This window comes from Anabas testudineus, chromosome 7, assembly GCF_900324465.2.
Source record: "Anabas testudineus chromosome 7, fAnaTes1.2, whole genome shotgun sequence".
NCBI lineage: Eukaryota > Metazoa > Chordata > Actinopteri > Anabantiformes > Anabantidae > Anabas > Anabas testudineus.
Window position 1 is genome coordinate 7,848,140 of NC_046616.1, and position 14,798 is coordinate 7,862,937.

The window sequence follows — 14,798 nt, forward strand, 5'->3', positions numbered from 1 at the left end:
AGGGAGGGCTTCTGCAACACACTTCACTTCCAGGTTTACAACAGGGTCAGCAAGGCTTTTTAGCTAAATGCTAACAACTTTACAGATAACAGATTATACTAATAACAATATTGATGGTTAATTATTAAAAGGTAATTCCCTCTGACAATGCTAATGTTTAGCATGTTATGTCCCTGTTTACTATGTTAGCCTATATAGTCATCACAACAATGAAGTTTCAACTAGTAAATATCATCATCCATCCCCTTGTTCACATACCCACCTTTTATTTTGTAGAGACCTCAAGTACAGATTAGAGAGTAATCATCCCTGATGAAGTGTTACGTTAATTTCAATTGAACCAGGACGTGAGGTAGCAATGATTTGCATGCTTAACTTTGATTCATGTAATTTGCACAGTGTTTGTTAACAGCTTTCCACTAAAAACAGCTGTGGCTCCGACAGCTAAGCAAAAGCTCAAACTCATTATAAAGCACTATGCAATGTGGTTCATGGAGTCATGTTCTCCTTAAGGTGGCTATAATCTGATTGTGTATAATAATAATTTCTCAAACGCAGGCTAGAGGGCAGAAGAACAGACCAGAAGTGCAGCCAGGCAGTCACCAAAGAGCTAAAATGAGACGTCACACATCAGTTTTGTTTTTATGTATTTGTCTTTTATTTATTTTTCCTGATTGAAATGTATTGTAAGGTCATAATTTGTCATTCATCACATTACATGGCATGATGCACCAGGTCTACTACACCCATTTACAGGAGGAATACACGGAAACATACACAAGGTTTTACAATGGGGAAACAAGTTTAGCTCATTGCACTTACAACAGTGAATGGAACACTTTGTAGTCATTTTTAGGCTCTTGACCTTTTTCTATATTTTATTTTCACTCTCTTTATCATTTGTTTGGGTTATTTTATGATTTTTTTTTTTTTTTACACAACTTCATTGTCGAATTTGCTCTCTCTCCCTCTCCATCTCCCTAAGCGTAATCTGTCCACCCCTAAAATTACATGGAAGCCAGAATATTCTTCCCTTTTTTGTTTTTGATGTAATCTCATTTTACAAACACAACATGTATAGAAAATCTACACAGACCAATATGTTTTTATTTTGTATATCCAAATACAACTTTTTAAATGAGTTTTAAACAGTCTGCACGAGCCAGCCACATACACGATGCAATTTTTGTTATTCAAATCAACAACTGCTCTTGTTTGTTATGTAGTATTTTGTTGATTTATACACAAAAAGCACACGTCTGAGCAGCGAGGTACGGGCTTGCATACGTTCCAGCTTGTATTGCCATGGAGTGTGCAAAGGCCTCTCTCATGCCCGTGTGCATGTGTTTGTCTGCAAATGTGTGTCGTGGTATATTAGCATGTTTGAGATTTACATGTTGTACAGAACATGTCCTTCATGGCATTTACATGTTGTCTGTTCAAAGCAGACTGGTCATCTGGTATTTACACTGGCAAAAAGATGGCAGCCTTTGAGGTGGAAAGTCAAGGGTCAAAGGTCAAAGGATGGATAGGGACGGGGGGGCACTTAGGCTGAGTGGGGGGGTGTCATGCACTTGTAATTTTACTTTGATGAATCATTCTAGGTGAAAGACGGATAAACACTCCCTGATGGTTTTATAGTGACGGATGAAACTAGTTTTTCTCTTATGGTTTTGTTTTAGCAGTCTTGCTCTCATTTTACAACCCCTCACCTATGAAACATTTACGTTTTTATATTTAGTATATATATTTATCTATATATATATCTATGTGTGAGTTTTAAAATCTTCCTCCGTTGACAGTCTGCAAGACCAACAGCAACAGCAGTGGTGACAGTTACTACACTATGTACTGTACAAGCACTGTATGCTACTTTTTTGGTTTAGAAAGTATACATACACACAGACACACAGTCCAGGTTTCCCAAAACCATTCTAAGCTGTGTTTAAGCACAGTCGAGGCAAATAAATTGTTGTATTTGTTTTTCAAGTCTTTGTGATGTCAGACACAGTCAGACACAAGTCCTCACAACTGGGACAAATGTTTACACAGACAAGACAGCCAGACAGTTCTAATAGCAGATCAGTCCCACAGAGGGTCAAATAAGGGATTGTCTGACTGTGCATAGCCTTATTGCTGAAACGCTTAATGTCAGATTCAAAGACAAATCTAGCCTTTTGGGATTGAGACGATCTGGTGGAAACAACCTTTTCTATATGTGTAAGGCTGATGCTTTTGGAATAATGTATTAATTTGAGCTCCTAAATTTATAAAAACTGTTTTATAAATTTTATATACTGTTTTTGTGGGGCTAAAATATTAGCTAATAAGTCTTTGGATTTAGAACATAGCTTTTTAACTTTTATTGTCTACATGTTGTGCTTCAAACACCTCTGGGAAACCAGGATGTGTCTTGGTGATTTTGCCCATTGTGGTCTGAACTGAAGTCTGTTGCATTCCTGGATATACAGAGACCATGCAGAGCACAGAGACCACGACCAGCCAGAGGGCAGTAACAGAATGGCTTTCTTCGGTGACCAGTATTGTAGTATAAAAGCCCTTGCTGCTATGCATATTTAAGTCATCTTCAGTGGCTGTATTCACACTGGAGCAAATAATGTGACACTGTAAATGCACTTTGACACAGATCATGTTATTGCTGTGTTCCTGGCTGAGTCACTCGAAAATGACTGAATCCCTCCAGTTGACAGCAGCCATAATCACATCTGTGCCGTAAAGTGGAAATCAGATTTATTGCTCCTGCATGAATCCAACCATAATTTTCTATGGTCTTTTGAACATCTCGATTGCAGTGCTGCATTTAGTGTGTGCTTTCCTGAGGCAAAAGTGATTGAGGAACATTTGAATTTTTTCACAAACTTCCAAAAACACACAACAAACAGTAGAGGAAGTTAATATTAATTTGGGTAGATTGGATCTTATTTGTTGTACTTTGAAACTTTTCTATCAGTGAAGTGATGGTTGTTAGGGCCATGAGATGAAGATGAACAACCAGCTCCAAAAAACATAAAAACAATAAAACCTTAATCGTACATCATTTTGAACTTTGAGGTTAATTTCAAGTATTATCACTTGTGATCTTGTACATAAAGTAGGTCAAAGGAAAATTATTTACTTTTTTAAAATCATTTTTAAACCACTAAACATTTGAGAGCACACTGGGATTTCTTGTTGTGTTAAATGAAAACCACAAGAATCGTTTTGAAAGTCCAGAAATAAAAAAAAAGATAATGATCATTTTCCGTGTAGTCATAATCAAAAACATAACAGTGACTCGAACATTTTTAACATTCTGATTATGTGTTGTGCATAAATCCAGTATTAGATAACATCTGTATAAACATAATCTCTCACTGTATCTATAAGTCATAGATTTCAAACTTATATCTCTCTTCTTAAATCCCCTCGAGCTTTCTATCCCCTCTCAATATGATAAAATAAAGTCTCACGTACTGTAGATAAATTATCTGATAAATGTTTCACAAAAAAATATAGACTTACTTCTTTTACAGATACAGTGGCTTAATAGGCCATGCTCAAATAAAGTGTAGGAGGTTGGAGTAGTGGGGTGTTTCCATATTGCACAAACCACCTTTTTTAAAATCACAATTTTCATAAATAGCTTCTTTATAGTTGCTTCTTCTTTACAATAATAGCATGCTGCTACCAACTGCTAACTTAAAAGACAGATGGTACATTTGCAGATATCTTTTTTGTTTCTGAGGTGCAGAAACGTCCACAGTGTGTGTCTTATCTCTTAGCGTGTCATGGCAGTGCACCTTATTCAAACACACAAACTCACTCTCACACCAGTTAATTCTACTGATGATAGCTGTGAATAGCTTCACTAGTAGCCAACTATGGTTATTTTTAGTCAAATATCATCTATTAATTGTATATTATTTATATTTGTTTGACTCAAAACACACAAAAACTGTCTGCTTCTTTCTTTGCAAAAACAACAAGTGCACATTTAGGTACATGTAGTTAATTATAAAAAAAACCTTCACTATTGAAGAAAAAATAATTAAAATGAGAGGAGCTCTTCTTTTTCAACCCTGAGCAGATACCAACCAATTTATGAAATAATTATAACTAAGTACGACTTGTACACACACACACACACACAGAATGTGTGTTTGTGTGTGTTTATATACATAAAATGGTATAATCCTCAATCCCTCTAATAGAAATCTACAGTACAGGCAACTTTGCTGTCCACCCAGTCAACCCCTGCTTGAAGCAAAACACGGCTGACAGCTGGATGCATTCATGACAACTGGGATCTTTCATCTCTCCTGCCAAACATACAATTTTTCTTTTCTTTGAAAGAGCTGGAAGAACAGTAAATGTGGTGATTGCACCTTAATGGGTTTTATTTTTATGTAGATTTCCATTATACCTCATAATTTTCAGTTGTAATTAAACAATTTTCTCCTCCAAATTATTTTTCTTCTTCTCATCTCTAGACTTTTCTAGAATTAGTCTTATGTATTATCTTCTACTTTAACAATATAAAGGAAAACAAACACTGTTGCCCTCCTCATTTCTCTGCTAAGGCCACAGTTCCTGTTTCCCAGCTGTCATCTTTAGCAGAAACTCCCAGGTTAAAATGAGAGGGGACCCTGAACATGCCAGTTTAACACAATACAAACCCCTTTCTTACTATTTCCTATATTAAACACAAACAAAGTCACAATAACTCCTTTTTTGGATCTATGTGGAGTGCCAAAACAAAGCAATCATGACATAGAAAACGTGATAGAAATGTGATGTTTCATCTCCCTTTTCCTCCTCATGTTTCTGTTTTTCCAAATATGATTCATTGCATAGAACGACTGGAGATGAGAGGTCGCCTCTTCTGCCTGCTGTATTCGTTGTGTTTGAACTCGTGTTTATGTTCTTGTTTTGTTTTTTTTTTCTTATCCACATTGGATGATGGTTATTAAATACACGCATACAGAACTCCCACACACATACATACAAACATTAGGAACAGAACAATATAGAGGTGACTTTGAGGTTTTCTGCGCCGGGCAGCATGCGAAGGTTCCCAGCAAGTGTTCACACAGACAATATACAGCAGAAGTTGGTTGGTTCGTTTTGCTGAAGGCCTCACAATGTTTGGCCCGACAGAGTACATTTGAGTACAGAACCGTAGATCCCACAATGCACTGCAGGAGCAACAGCAGGGAAAACACTGACCTGAGAAGTTTCCATGACCACTGACAGTCAGAGAGGTTTTCTGGGGTTGGGTTACAGGTCTGAATGCCACCGCAATAGAAAATGAAATGTTAAAAAAAGGCGAGTGACTTAGTGACAACCAAGTGTTGTTTTTGGTTCCTCAGTCACATGAGTGTCGATTCTTTTTGACACCATCTTCAAGTGTGCTTTCACGTGCACGGTGCAGATTTGACAGAGTGAAGACACATGCTGATACACACTGATGTGTAAGGAGCTCGTGGAGCTTTTTGCAGACTCCAGATAAATATCCATCTTGGAGGATCAGAAGAATCACATTGAAACCCAAACCCCTGCAGGTGACGACGTCAAGTCCAGTCCTGCCGAAATGTGTGACTGGTCTGCTTTTCAGTGCCTCTCTGCTGCCCTGCAGTGCTTCCAGATCAGACTCCAGCTGGCTAACACAAGCAGCGTATCACTGTGATCCACTGGCTGATTTGCGCCACAATATCTCAGTTTTGGTTTGAAGAGAAGATCCAGTTGATACCGAACTTATGGATTTATAGGCAAGGTCTTGCTCTCTGATGTATTAGTACAGCAGTAGTACAATATTGTAGTGTGTTTAAGTTTAAGACTTCAACAGGACATCAGTGGTAAGTGGACAGAGGGAGTCAACACGTTTCTAATCCACCAACTTTTAGAATGACACAAGACTGTGCTCTTTACTTCCTAACCTCTTACTCTATTGCTTTTATAATTATTGGTAATAAATCAGTCAGAAAATTGACACGGGGCTCGATGAAGGTAACAAAAACATTACAAAACACAAATAAATGAAAAAAAAAAGGTATCACAAACAATTATCAAAATCAAAAGTTAATTTAAAAAAATATAAATTAATCTCACTGTGGCCAGTGTTCCAGCAGATATTACTACATAAAAAGGGTGAGGTGAAAAAATGTGTTTACAGGACGTCATAAAAAATATGCCACTTTTACTTCAAAATAAAACATTTAAAAACAGTTAAGGCGATATTGGTTACCTGCAACATAAACACCAGACCAATAACTAATTAAAGTAGAAAAAATAAAGAGAACACAACAAATGAAAACCACCTATAACAACATGACAAATATCTGAAAGCCAAATGTTGTGGAGCAGTTGGAAAAACCCCATCTCCACACGCACTGCAGGTACATTGTTTTAATGGCTTTGTAATGGCTGAAAAACAACCCAACCACATGTGGCTTCACTCCAAATACCAATTGAAATTTTTCCCTAAAAAAAACTCCAAAAGGCTTCTCTTTTTCATGTGGCAATATTCCTGTGTTACTTCAGTAATCTTCTCCTCTTTATTATTCACGTCGTCTAGTTTAGATGTGTTTCCCAGTGTCTTTATGGCCTCTGTTAAGTAATGATGAACAGTGTTAGGTCTTGGATATAAAGTTCCATGCATTCCAAATTCCTGTGTTTTCTTTAATTCGCTATACACTTCTTTAAAGACAGGGCAAGTTGATGATCATTAGGCAGGGGAATAGAAAGAATCAGCATTCAAGAAGCACAGAGAGGTGAGGAAGAGGAGGTTCCAACAGTTCCAATCTGGAATGTAGATAGAAACAGGGCAAACCATGGGAAGTACACGCCAACACACTTGATCTGTGTTGGCTACATCATTATCATTGTCTTATTCATTCAATGTGACATTTCCATTGCTGAATTTTCTTCTCAACAGGTGATGTAAAAGAGGTGTTCAGTACCAGAAAAGCCTGGAGTAACTTTTTTCCCCCATTTTTTTTTTTACTTTGAAAAGAGATAGAAATGAAGAGAGAGACTGGTTTGTTGCTGTTATTCCTAGTTTGAGCACAGGACTGTAAAACCAGGGATCCCAGCATATCACCATGCTTGTGGTAAAGCTACTATTTCCTGTAAGCTGTCGGCAGAAATAAAGCAGCTCTCATATAAACGATGGCATCATCCACGTATGGGAGCATCTTCTGTTTTCTGTTAAATCCACATGGATCACAGAGGTGACACACGGAGTCCATTTCCAGTGATTTAAGCAGTGATTTCTCTTCTGGCATAGAGAAATAGGAACTGCTTCATTTTAGCTCCCAACAGCTCTGCAGTAGTTTGGTTTAGTCTTTGGCTGAGTGTGCTGGATGATCAAGGGTAATGCTTCCGAAGATGGATGTTGACTTAGAATGATCTGTGAAAAAAACAAATGCATTTAATTTACTCAGACATTTTGAAGACAACCCATGTGATCTTCAGTATGTTTACAATTTATGTAATATTTCTATAGATTGCAGCACAAAAACTAAAGACTTTGCATGAAAGGTCAGTAAAAAAAGCCCCGCAACTACTGTTCACTATTTTTACAATATCCAGTAAAAAGGCTAATTTTATGAACATCAAACATAATTTAGCTCACAGCAACTACTGTGCAACGTGTAACTGGGAGTACACCCATGAAACTATAAAGCTATAAAAACTATAATATATATTGTACTATAATTTAGTTTAGAGTCCTTTTTGAATGATAAAGCACAAAGGCCTTTGTTGTTTAGTGTTGTATTGACACTATAAAGCTGGCCACTAGATGGTGGGTCAGCCTAACAAATGCACAGCTGTATAGTGTACTGTACATGAAGCTCTCAGTCGTCCATCTCAGCAGATATTTGTCCTAAGGAAGTCAGAATTAGCTGGAATTCTGCTCCCTCCACCAAGGCTCAAATATGATTATATATATATATATTTTCTAAATGTTTCATTGAATAATAATGGACACATATCGACAAATTGCAATAATTAATTTCATTTGTTTTAAAAGATTTACACAAAAAAGTTGATTGCAAATTGTCAGTGTTCAAAACACAGAATGCACAGTGTATCAGTATCTGTTGAGTGTAGTCCATTTATTTATTTACCTACACTAAGATGCAAAGAACAGTGGTGATAGAGGAGATGACAGTAGAAGTAAAAATAAAAACCTGTTTCCCAGTCATAAACTTGTGGCACCACAATGGATCCAAAAATGAACTGAACATCAGATAAATCAAGGTTTTGTTTAAACACTGTTCACATTTTAGTGAGTATTTTCAGCATGAACTAGCCAGACCCAGACAGCATGAAAACGGGGCCATAGATATTAACCACCATGTCAGCGTGTGCTGACACAGCACCTGTCAACATTATGGGGAAGGATGAAATAGTACAGAAGTGAAGTCACTTTATGATTCGTCACTTCAAATCACACCACAGCTCTAAAGGGAGAGGCACTTTCACTGACAAAACTACTGGTGTTGAGGATTTCTGCAAACTGGGACCTGCACGCTGTCTTTTTCATTCAGGGTTTCAGTCATAAACCTGTTCCCTTCCTCCAGCTTTAAAAGGGCAAACCGAACGATAGAGTGCTTCAGTGTATATAGACACTGACGTGATTAGCCCTAAGTCCAAACACCTGTGTTTGCCCGGCACAAGACCATGACCTCAAGTGTCTCATCATCTCATCAACACGAACCCTGTGTCCTATAAGTTAAATTTGATTGCAAATATTCTGCATTTACATATACACACACACACACACACACATATATACAAAAAGCAAGGATGGGATAGACAGAAATAATCAGAATGAGGTTCAGAGAGCAAGACATTTGTAACTCCATAGGGGAATCAAAGGAGAAACGGAAACATAACAAAAAAGGGGAGAATGTTACAGCTATAGAAGAAAAAAGACATGGATGGAGAAAGTGAGACGCTTGACAGAGAGAGAGGAGGGCGAGGAAACACAACATGAAAGTGAGAAAGCGAGAGCAATAGAAGAGGGAAAAAAATCAGTGATGTTTGACAGCAGGAGTAGAGCGTGGGTGGAGAGAGAGAGCTCTTTCTGCAGCAGTCACATGAGGCGGTTAGTCACTGCATGGCTGTGCAGCACACAGAGACACACACAGCCCAGGCTCAGTACATTATCGTTTATAGCACATACGCAATGCTGTGCACACACTGAAATACAACAGCAACATCAAGGCCTGCTCATCTCCCCGTGGTGCATCAAAGCTTCAAAACCCACTGCACCAAGCAAAAAGACTGTATTTGAGTTGAAAAAACAAAACAAAACATGTAATACATTGTCCTAGTATTGATGCATCTTTTTTTTTTTTTTTTTTTTTTGTTACAGCCCCAACTCACATAACACAAATCTACACCCATGTTTTATAGACACATGCAATGAAATGAGCTGACATCATCTGTTCAATACTAAATCCTGGAATCACATAATTGTATATTTGCACTGAGCAAAATGTTTTCTGTTAGTCGTTAATGCAGGTTTATGTTCAATGTACAGTATCTGCAGAACATACATATTCGACATGTTACGTTTATTTCCATGCAAAATGCCCCCTAAAGCCATATTTATGGCTCTGTTTAAGCAGGTCAAAGTATTTGGTTAAATATTGTGCTCTCTGTTTGTTTTTATCTATATTTAACCAGCATAACCTTAGCCAAATACTTTCTGTGGTTAAATACAACAACGTATAGTACACGGGTCAACATATCGTTGACCTGCTTATTTTAGTTGAAAAGTACAAGAGTCGGTAGAGAAAGAAATCCTTCCTTTTGTAGTTTTCTTTTTATAAAATGAAGCAGATAAAATGATTCATTTGTTTTGAGTAAAACCTTCCAGTTTGGGGGGACTGGGCTGAGCAGATGTAATCACGTTTGCAGTTTCGTTGCACAGGAATGTAATTCTTAGCAGATTTAGGAGACATCAACAAACAATATAAACACTAAGTTTCAGTGCTAAACTGAAGATAAAAATGTTATGTGCTGAACCTTAGGAACCTTTATGCACTAAGGTTGTCAAAACACTTTATTAATAGTCTTTATTAATAGTTTCAAACAAACACACTTATCCTCTCGCTGTAGTTTCAGTTAAGGATTACAAAGCCACTTTTCACTTTGAATTGTTTCTCTCACTGGTATATATTTAGGTGTTGAGGTCTTTAGGTGTTTGTCACATGTCAGAAATAATTTTCCAACATCTGTGGTGTGAATACAGATTAAACCACAAATACATCTTGAACATTTTTAGATTTTAAAAGGCGCCAGTGCGCAATGGCAACACAATTAGAACAAAGGAAACAAACCAGGTGCTCTGAAGGCATCTCGCTTTAAAATGGTGATTAAAGTCTGATCCCAGTTTATGAGTTCTATATGAGCAACATTTTACTTGGTTCTTTGCTTCATCAAGGGACAAAATGAGAAACAGGCCTGATTCTGATCCTATTTGGAGTTTGATGTTTCATTGTCAATTTCCTCTAATAAGTTAGAATCAGGCAGTTGTGCATGGACGGCTGCTGTGCTCTTGGAAAAAGACTGATCTTTGCTGATTAGTTTCTGGCTGAGCTCACTGCAGGCTTTTAAACTCACACGGCCCAGATGCTGGTTTTCAGTGATTTTCAGGAGCAAGCCACAACACAACAGCTGCAAAAACACAGACACAGCAACAGAACAATGGCTCCAGGCAACGCTGGAAGAACAGACGACTTGAATTCACACGACAAAAATATAGATATAGACATAGAGAAATTACAAATGCCCCAAGTAAAATAAAACAGTGTTTTTGTGGTCACGGTGCAAAAGAAAATGTTTTTTTCGGTGTTGAATTTTAATTTAAAAGGATTCTGAATGATACCCAAATAGTCAATAGTGCACAATATTATCCAGGGTTGCAGTCAATCTCGCTCACCTACGATTACAAATATATCATAGTTTCATTCTTCTCAAGTTCAAGTGAGGAATTTGATCATTTGTGACATTGGGTTAAATCCTATTATTATCATGACACATTAACATAATCCACAAAGCAGTAAAACCCAATCCGAACCTTTAAAGTGTGGTTTCCTAAAGGTGACCAAAGCTTCAGTTTGGTAAAGTGGGTTACTTACTGTCTGGTCTGTCAGAAAGAGCAAATCTCTGTCAGTAGACTTGGAGATCAAACATGAAGTATCTGAAGGGTTCCAGTCCTTGTTGGCTGCAAGAGAAAGCAGCAGCATATAGATGATGTGTTTTACTTTCTGAAACATCTGATAGATAGATAGATAGATAGATAGATAGATAGATAGATAGATAGATAGATAGATAGATAGATAGATAGATAGATAGATAGATAGATAGATCTGAGACTAGATGTAGTAGTAGTATTATGTCATGCTCATTTTATAGCAGAATTATGGTAATTAGCATTGACGTCAAGACTACAACTGGGAATTAACAGCTGATGAATGAAAACCTACAGAGTGTACCTAAGATTGACAGTTTCCAGGTGAAATGACAATTTCAGTACTCACCAGTGTGCTCAGCTCTGCTCTTTATTCCCTTCTCTCTCTCTCCTTCCTCTATCTCTTTTAGTAAAACAAAAGCAGGGGGAACGTCACAGGTTTTTCTGGTACGCGGCCTCGTGACTTCATCATTTGACATTTACATTGACCTGCGAAGGCATTGATACATTCAGTGAAGCCACGTTAAAAAAGCAGCTCGTCTTCGTTTTGCTCAAGTCTTCAAAGGTCCAGTCTCAGATCATTTAAAACTTAAAGCAGTCAAGACAAAGTCAACACTCTCAGGCCCTCAGCTCTGGTGGCGTGAACAGTACACTGTATGTGCCGTCACACCTACACCGCTGTACAGTGGATTCAGCTCTGATAACGCGCTGTGTAAACACACATCATGTTTGATGCAGACTGTGCCATGGGAGGAATATGTTATCGCTATCATAAATTCTCACCCTGCACACACAGAGCAGCCAGAGAGTGAAAAACAGAAGCAGAAGAGAAGAAAACACAGAGACACTCAGACACAGACACACTGCCTGTTCTGAGTAAACCACTTTAAGCTGCCCACTCTCTGTTGCCTACAAGAGTCAATACACAACGTGCTATAGCTACCAATCAGCTTCCCGGTGGACCTTGAACTAGCAGCATCTCAGATTTATTTTCATACATAATGTTTGAAATGCACTTATTTGCTGAAAATAAAATGTTTCCAGTTATTTGTAAATGAATCATTGACCAAGATACTCAAACTCAATCACTGTATGAAGGCTGTTAATTGTAACATCAGATACTTTACATATACATCCACTGTATAAATAATAAACTCACTAGTCTACTTATGTAAAAACAGACAAAAATGAACTGTGAATCATTGATTCACTGATTAAATCTGCAGCAGAAAAATAAATCACCTTCCAGTTCCCTATTCTGTTCTGTGAGCGATCTGTCTTCTGTGGGTCTGACTTTGCAAATGATTTCTTAGGATACACAGAAATGACATACCTTAAACTTTGCTCCTTAGAAGAAAGAGGTGAACTTCTTGCCAAACCCGGAGATAGCTGCAAATAAACAAGAAAAAGACATGATGCAAACTTTGTGATACTCATTTTATTGGACTTGCACTTTTACTTTGATATTTTGTCATTTTGCTACTTTATTATTATTTGTTAGATGGTGATGATTAATACAAATATATCCAACCTGATATCTTTCATTATATCATGACAAAGGCTTGTTTCTAGTGAGCTGATAACAATTTGCTTATTGTACCTTCTCCCAGTTTGCCAGCCTGCTCAGCAGCTCCTCCAGGCAGGATCTTGGAAAACATGCTGTCTCCCTCCATGCCAGGCTGACCTGCTGCAGCACTGCCAATACCTCCTGGTCTAGGAGCTGCTTTGGAGCCTGGGCAGAAAAAACATATTTATTTGTTATTTATTTTATTTGCATGCTTGCTTAAAACAATGAGGTGGTTATTGTTTTTTTGTAATTGTCGCCTATTAATCTTCTGTCGATCAAATCAGCTAATCATTGAAAACATAATTTCCATAAAATCAGTATTTACTGTACCGTTGGTGAACAAGAGTCAGCCTCTGTATTATCTACAGCACTTCATAAAAGATACATCAACACTGAATTTCTGTACCTAATGTAAATTGTTTCTGCAGATGTTTTTGTGGGTAAAATTAATCTGTGCTGTTATGCTTTCGTCTTTACAATAGCTGAGTGTAAGTTCACTAAATTACTAAATACCAAATTACCTAACTGACCAACTCCCTATGTAGCGACTGGGTACCCTCAGGCTGATCGGAAACTATGAAGTGAAACCCCTTCTGTGTATTTTCCACTGTGGGATTTTCTGCAGATTAAACTCAGATTAAGTGAGACAGCACACACTGGTTACGTAACACAGACACAGTGGGCTGCAGCTTGCAGAATGTGTGAGTGCTGGTAGTCTGTCTCATTTGCATTATGGGGATACAGTACCTATGCCTGTGAGTGGGGGCTGGGCGACTTTTGAAGCCATGACGGGTGCTGCTTTTGCTCCTATAGCTGTTGCGGGAGGTGTTTCAATCTTGGCCTGCAGATAGAGAGTGAGGGAGACAGCAAGCCTATGAGTGTGAAGGAAAATCATTTAGAAACACAAATATGTCAGTGTTAAACCTGTTTTCCAGGTTAGACTGTATACAAAGGCAATAAAAGACAAGATTCATCTCTGTTTACTCAAACAAAACCTGACGGAGAGAGTGTGGCAGTGAGAGATGAAGAGAGAGCAACAGAAGAAGACTAAAGAAAAACAGAGCAACAGAGATAAGAGATGGACAGACACACAGAGGATGACAGAGGAAGCGGCTCCCCTTTTGTGTTGTGTTGTGACAGCTTGCTGAATGATATGAATGACGACTGACTGAATGATGAGTTTCACCATCATCAGCACAGTCGAGTGTCAATCAGAGGATTCCTGCTGAAAAAAAAAGATCAGTCATCTGCCTCTCCTTCCACAAAGAGCAGCAGCTGGAGGTCCAATCAGAATCTTATCAATTAAAAATGGTTCTCTTGACCATCCTCTCAGATCAGAGGCTAAATATTCGAACACTGCAATTCCAGTTTACTGTTTCAACAGCCCTCGGGCAGTTATTTAAATGGTTCATTAGACAAGAGTACTGCACGCTAGACATGAGAGCTATCACTCATACAGAAGGAGACACAATAACTGATTTGTTAAATAAATAGAGAAAATATAAATAATGTTAATAACACAATTCAAATTCCTTAGAAGAGACCTGAAGAAAAAATATTTCAATCTATATTTAAATGTAAGGTCAGAATGTTTACATTAGCATGCATTGTTGCAACCTGCCGACTGTGTGAGCAAAAACTATCCACCGTCAAATTGAGTTAAATTCTGATGCTGCCAGTGAAATTTGTACTTTAAACTCATCTAACCTGAAAGAAAGAAAAGCTTATGAATAAGATTTACCTAATTTCTTTGTCTCTCCAAAATGATTTGTTGATATCTGCTGAGTTATTGTGAGCAGTTTCAAAGCTTTCGTGTTGCTGTGCTTTGTACCAGCTCAGCCTGCAACATCTACACGACTGTCAGGAAAGATGCACTGCAGGCTCTCTGATACGCAATAGTAAAAGAGGTAGTACTACAGTGTTTACCCGTGATTTGATTTCTCTCACTATTATGTTCTTACTTTATGTTGTCTGTTTTCTGTGAAGCTCTTTGTATCATATTTGTTAAATGAGACTTTATAAATA

At 37.8% G+C, this 14,798-nt stretch overlaps 1 protein-coding gene across 1 annotated transcript in view; it reads right to left on the minus strand.

Annotated features, from left to right (window-relative positions):
• Positions 1–6,250: 6,250 nt before the first annotated feature.
• Positions 6,251–14,798, minus strand: part of bsna (bassoon presynaptic cytomatrix protein a) — a 105,749-nt gene continuing 97,201 nt past the window's right edge. Inside the window, exons 14-19 of the mRNA XM_026367009.1 lie at positions 13,521–13,614; positions 12,807–12,938; positions 12,540–12,595; positions 11,556–11,695; positions 11,154–11,239; positions 6,251–7,408 (exon numbers count right to left, since the gene is read on the minus strand). Of these exons, the coding sequence (XP_026222794.1) occupies positions 12,555–12,595; positions 12,807–12,938; positions 13,521–13,614 (267 nt within the window). The 3' untranslated portion in view covers positions 6,251–7,408; positions 11,154–11,239; positions 11,556–11,695; positions 12,540–12,554. The remainder of the gene's footprint in view (positions 7,409–11,153; positions 11,240–11,555; positions 11,696–12,539; positions 12,596–12,806; positions 12,939–13,520; positions 13,615–14,798) is intronic.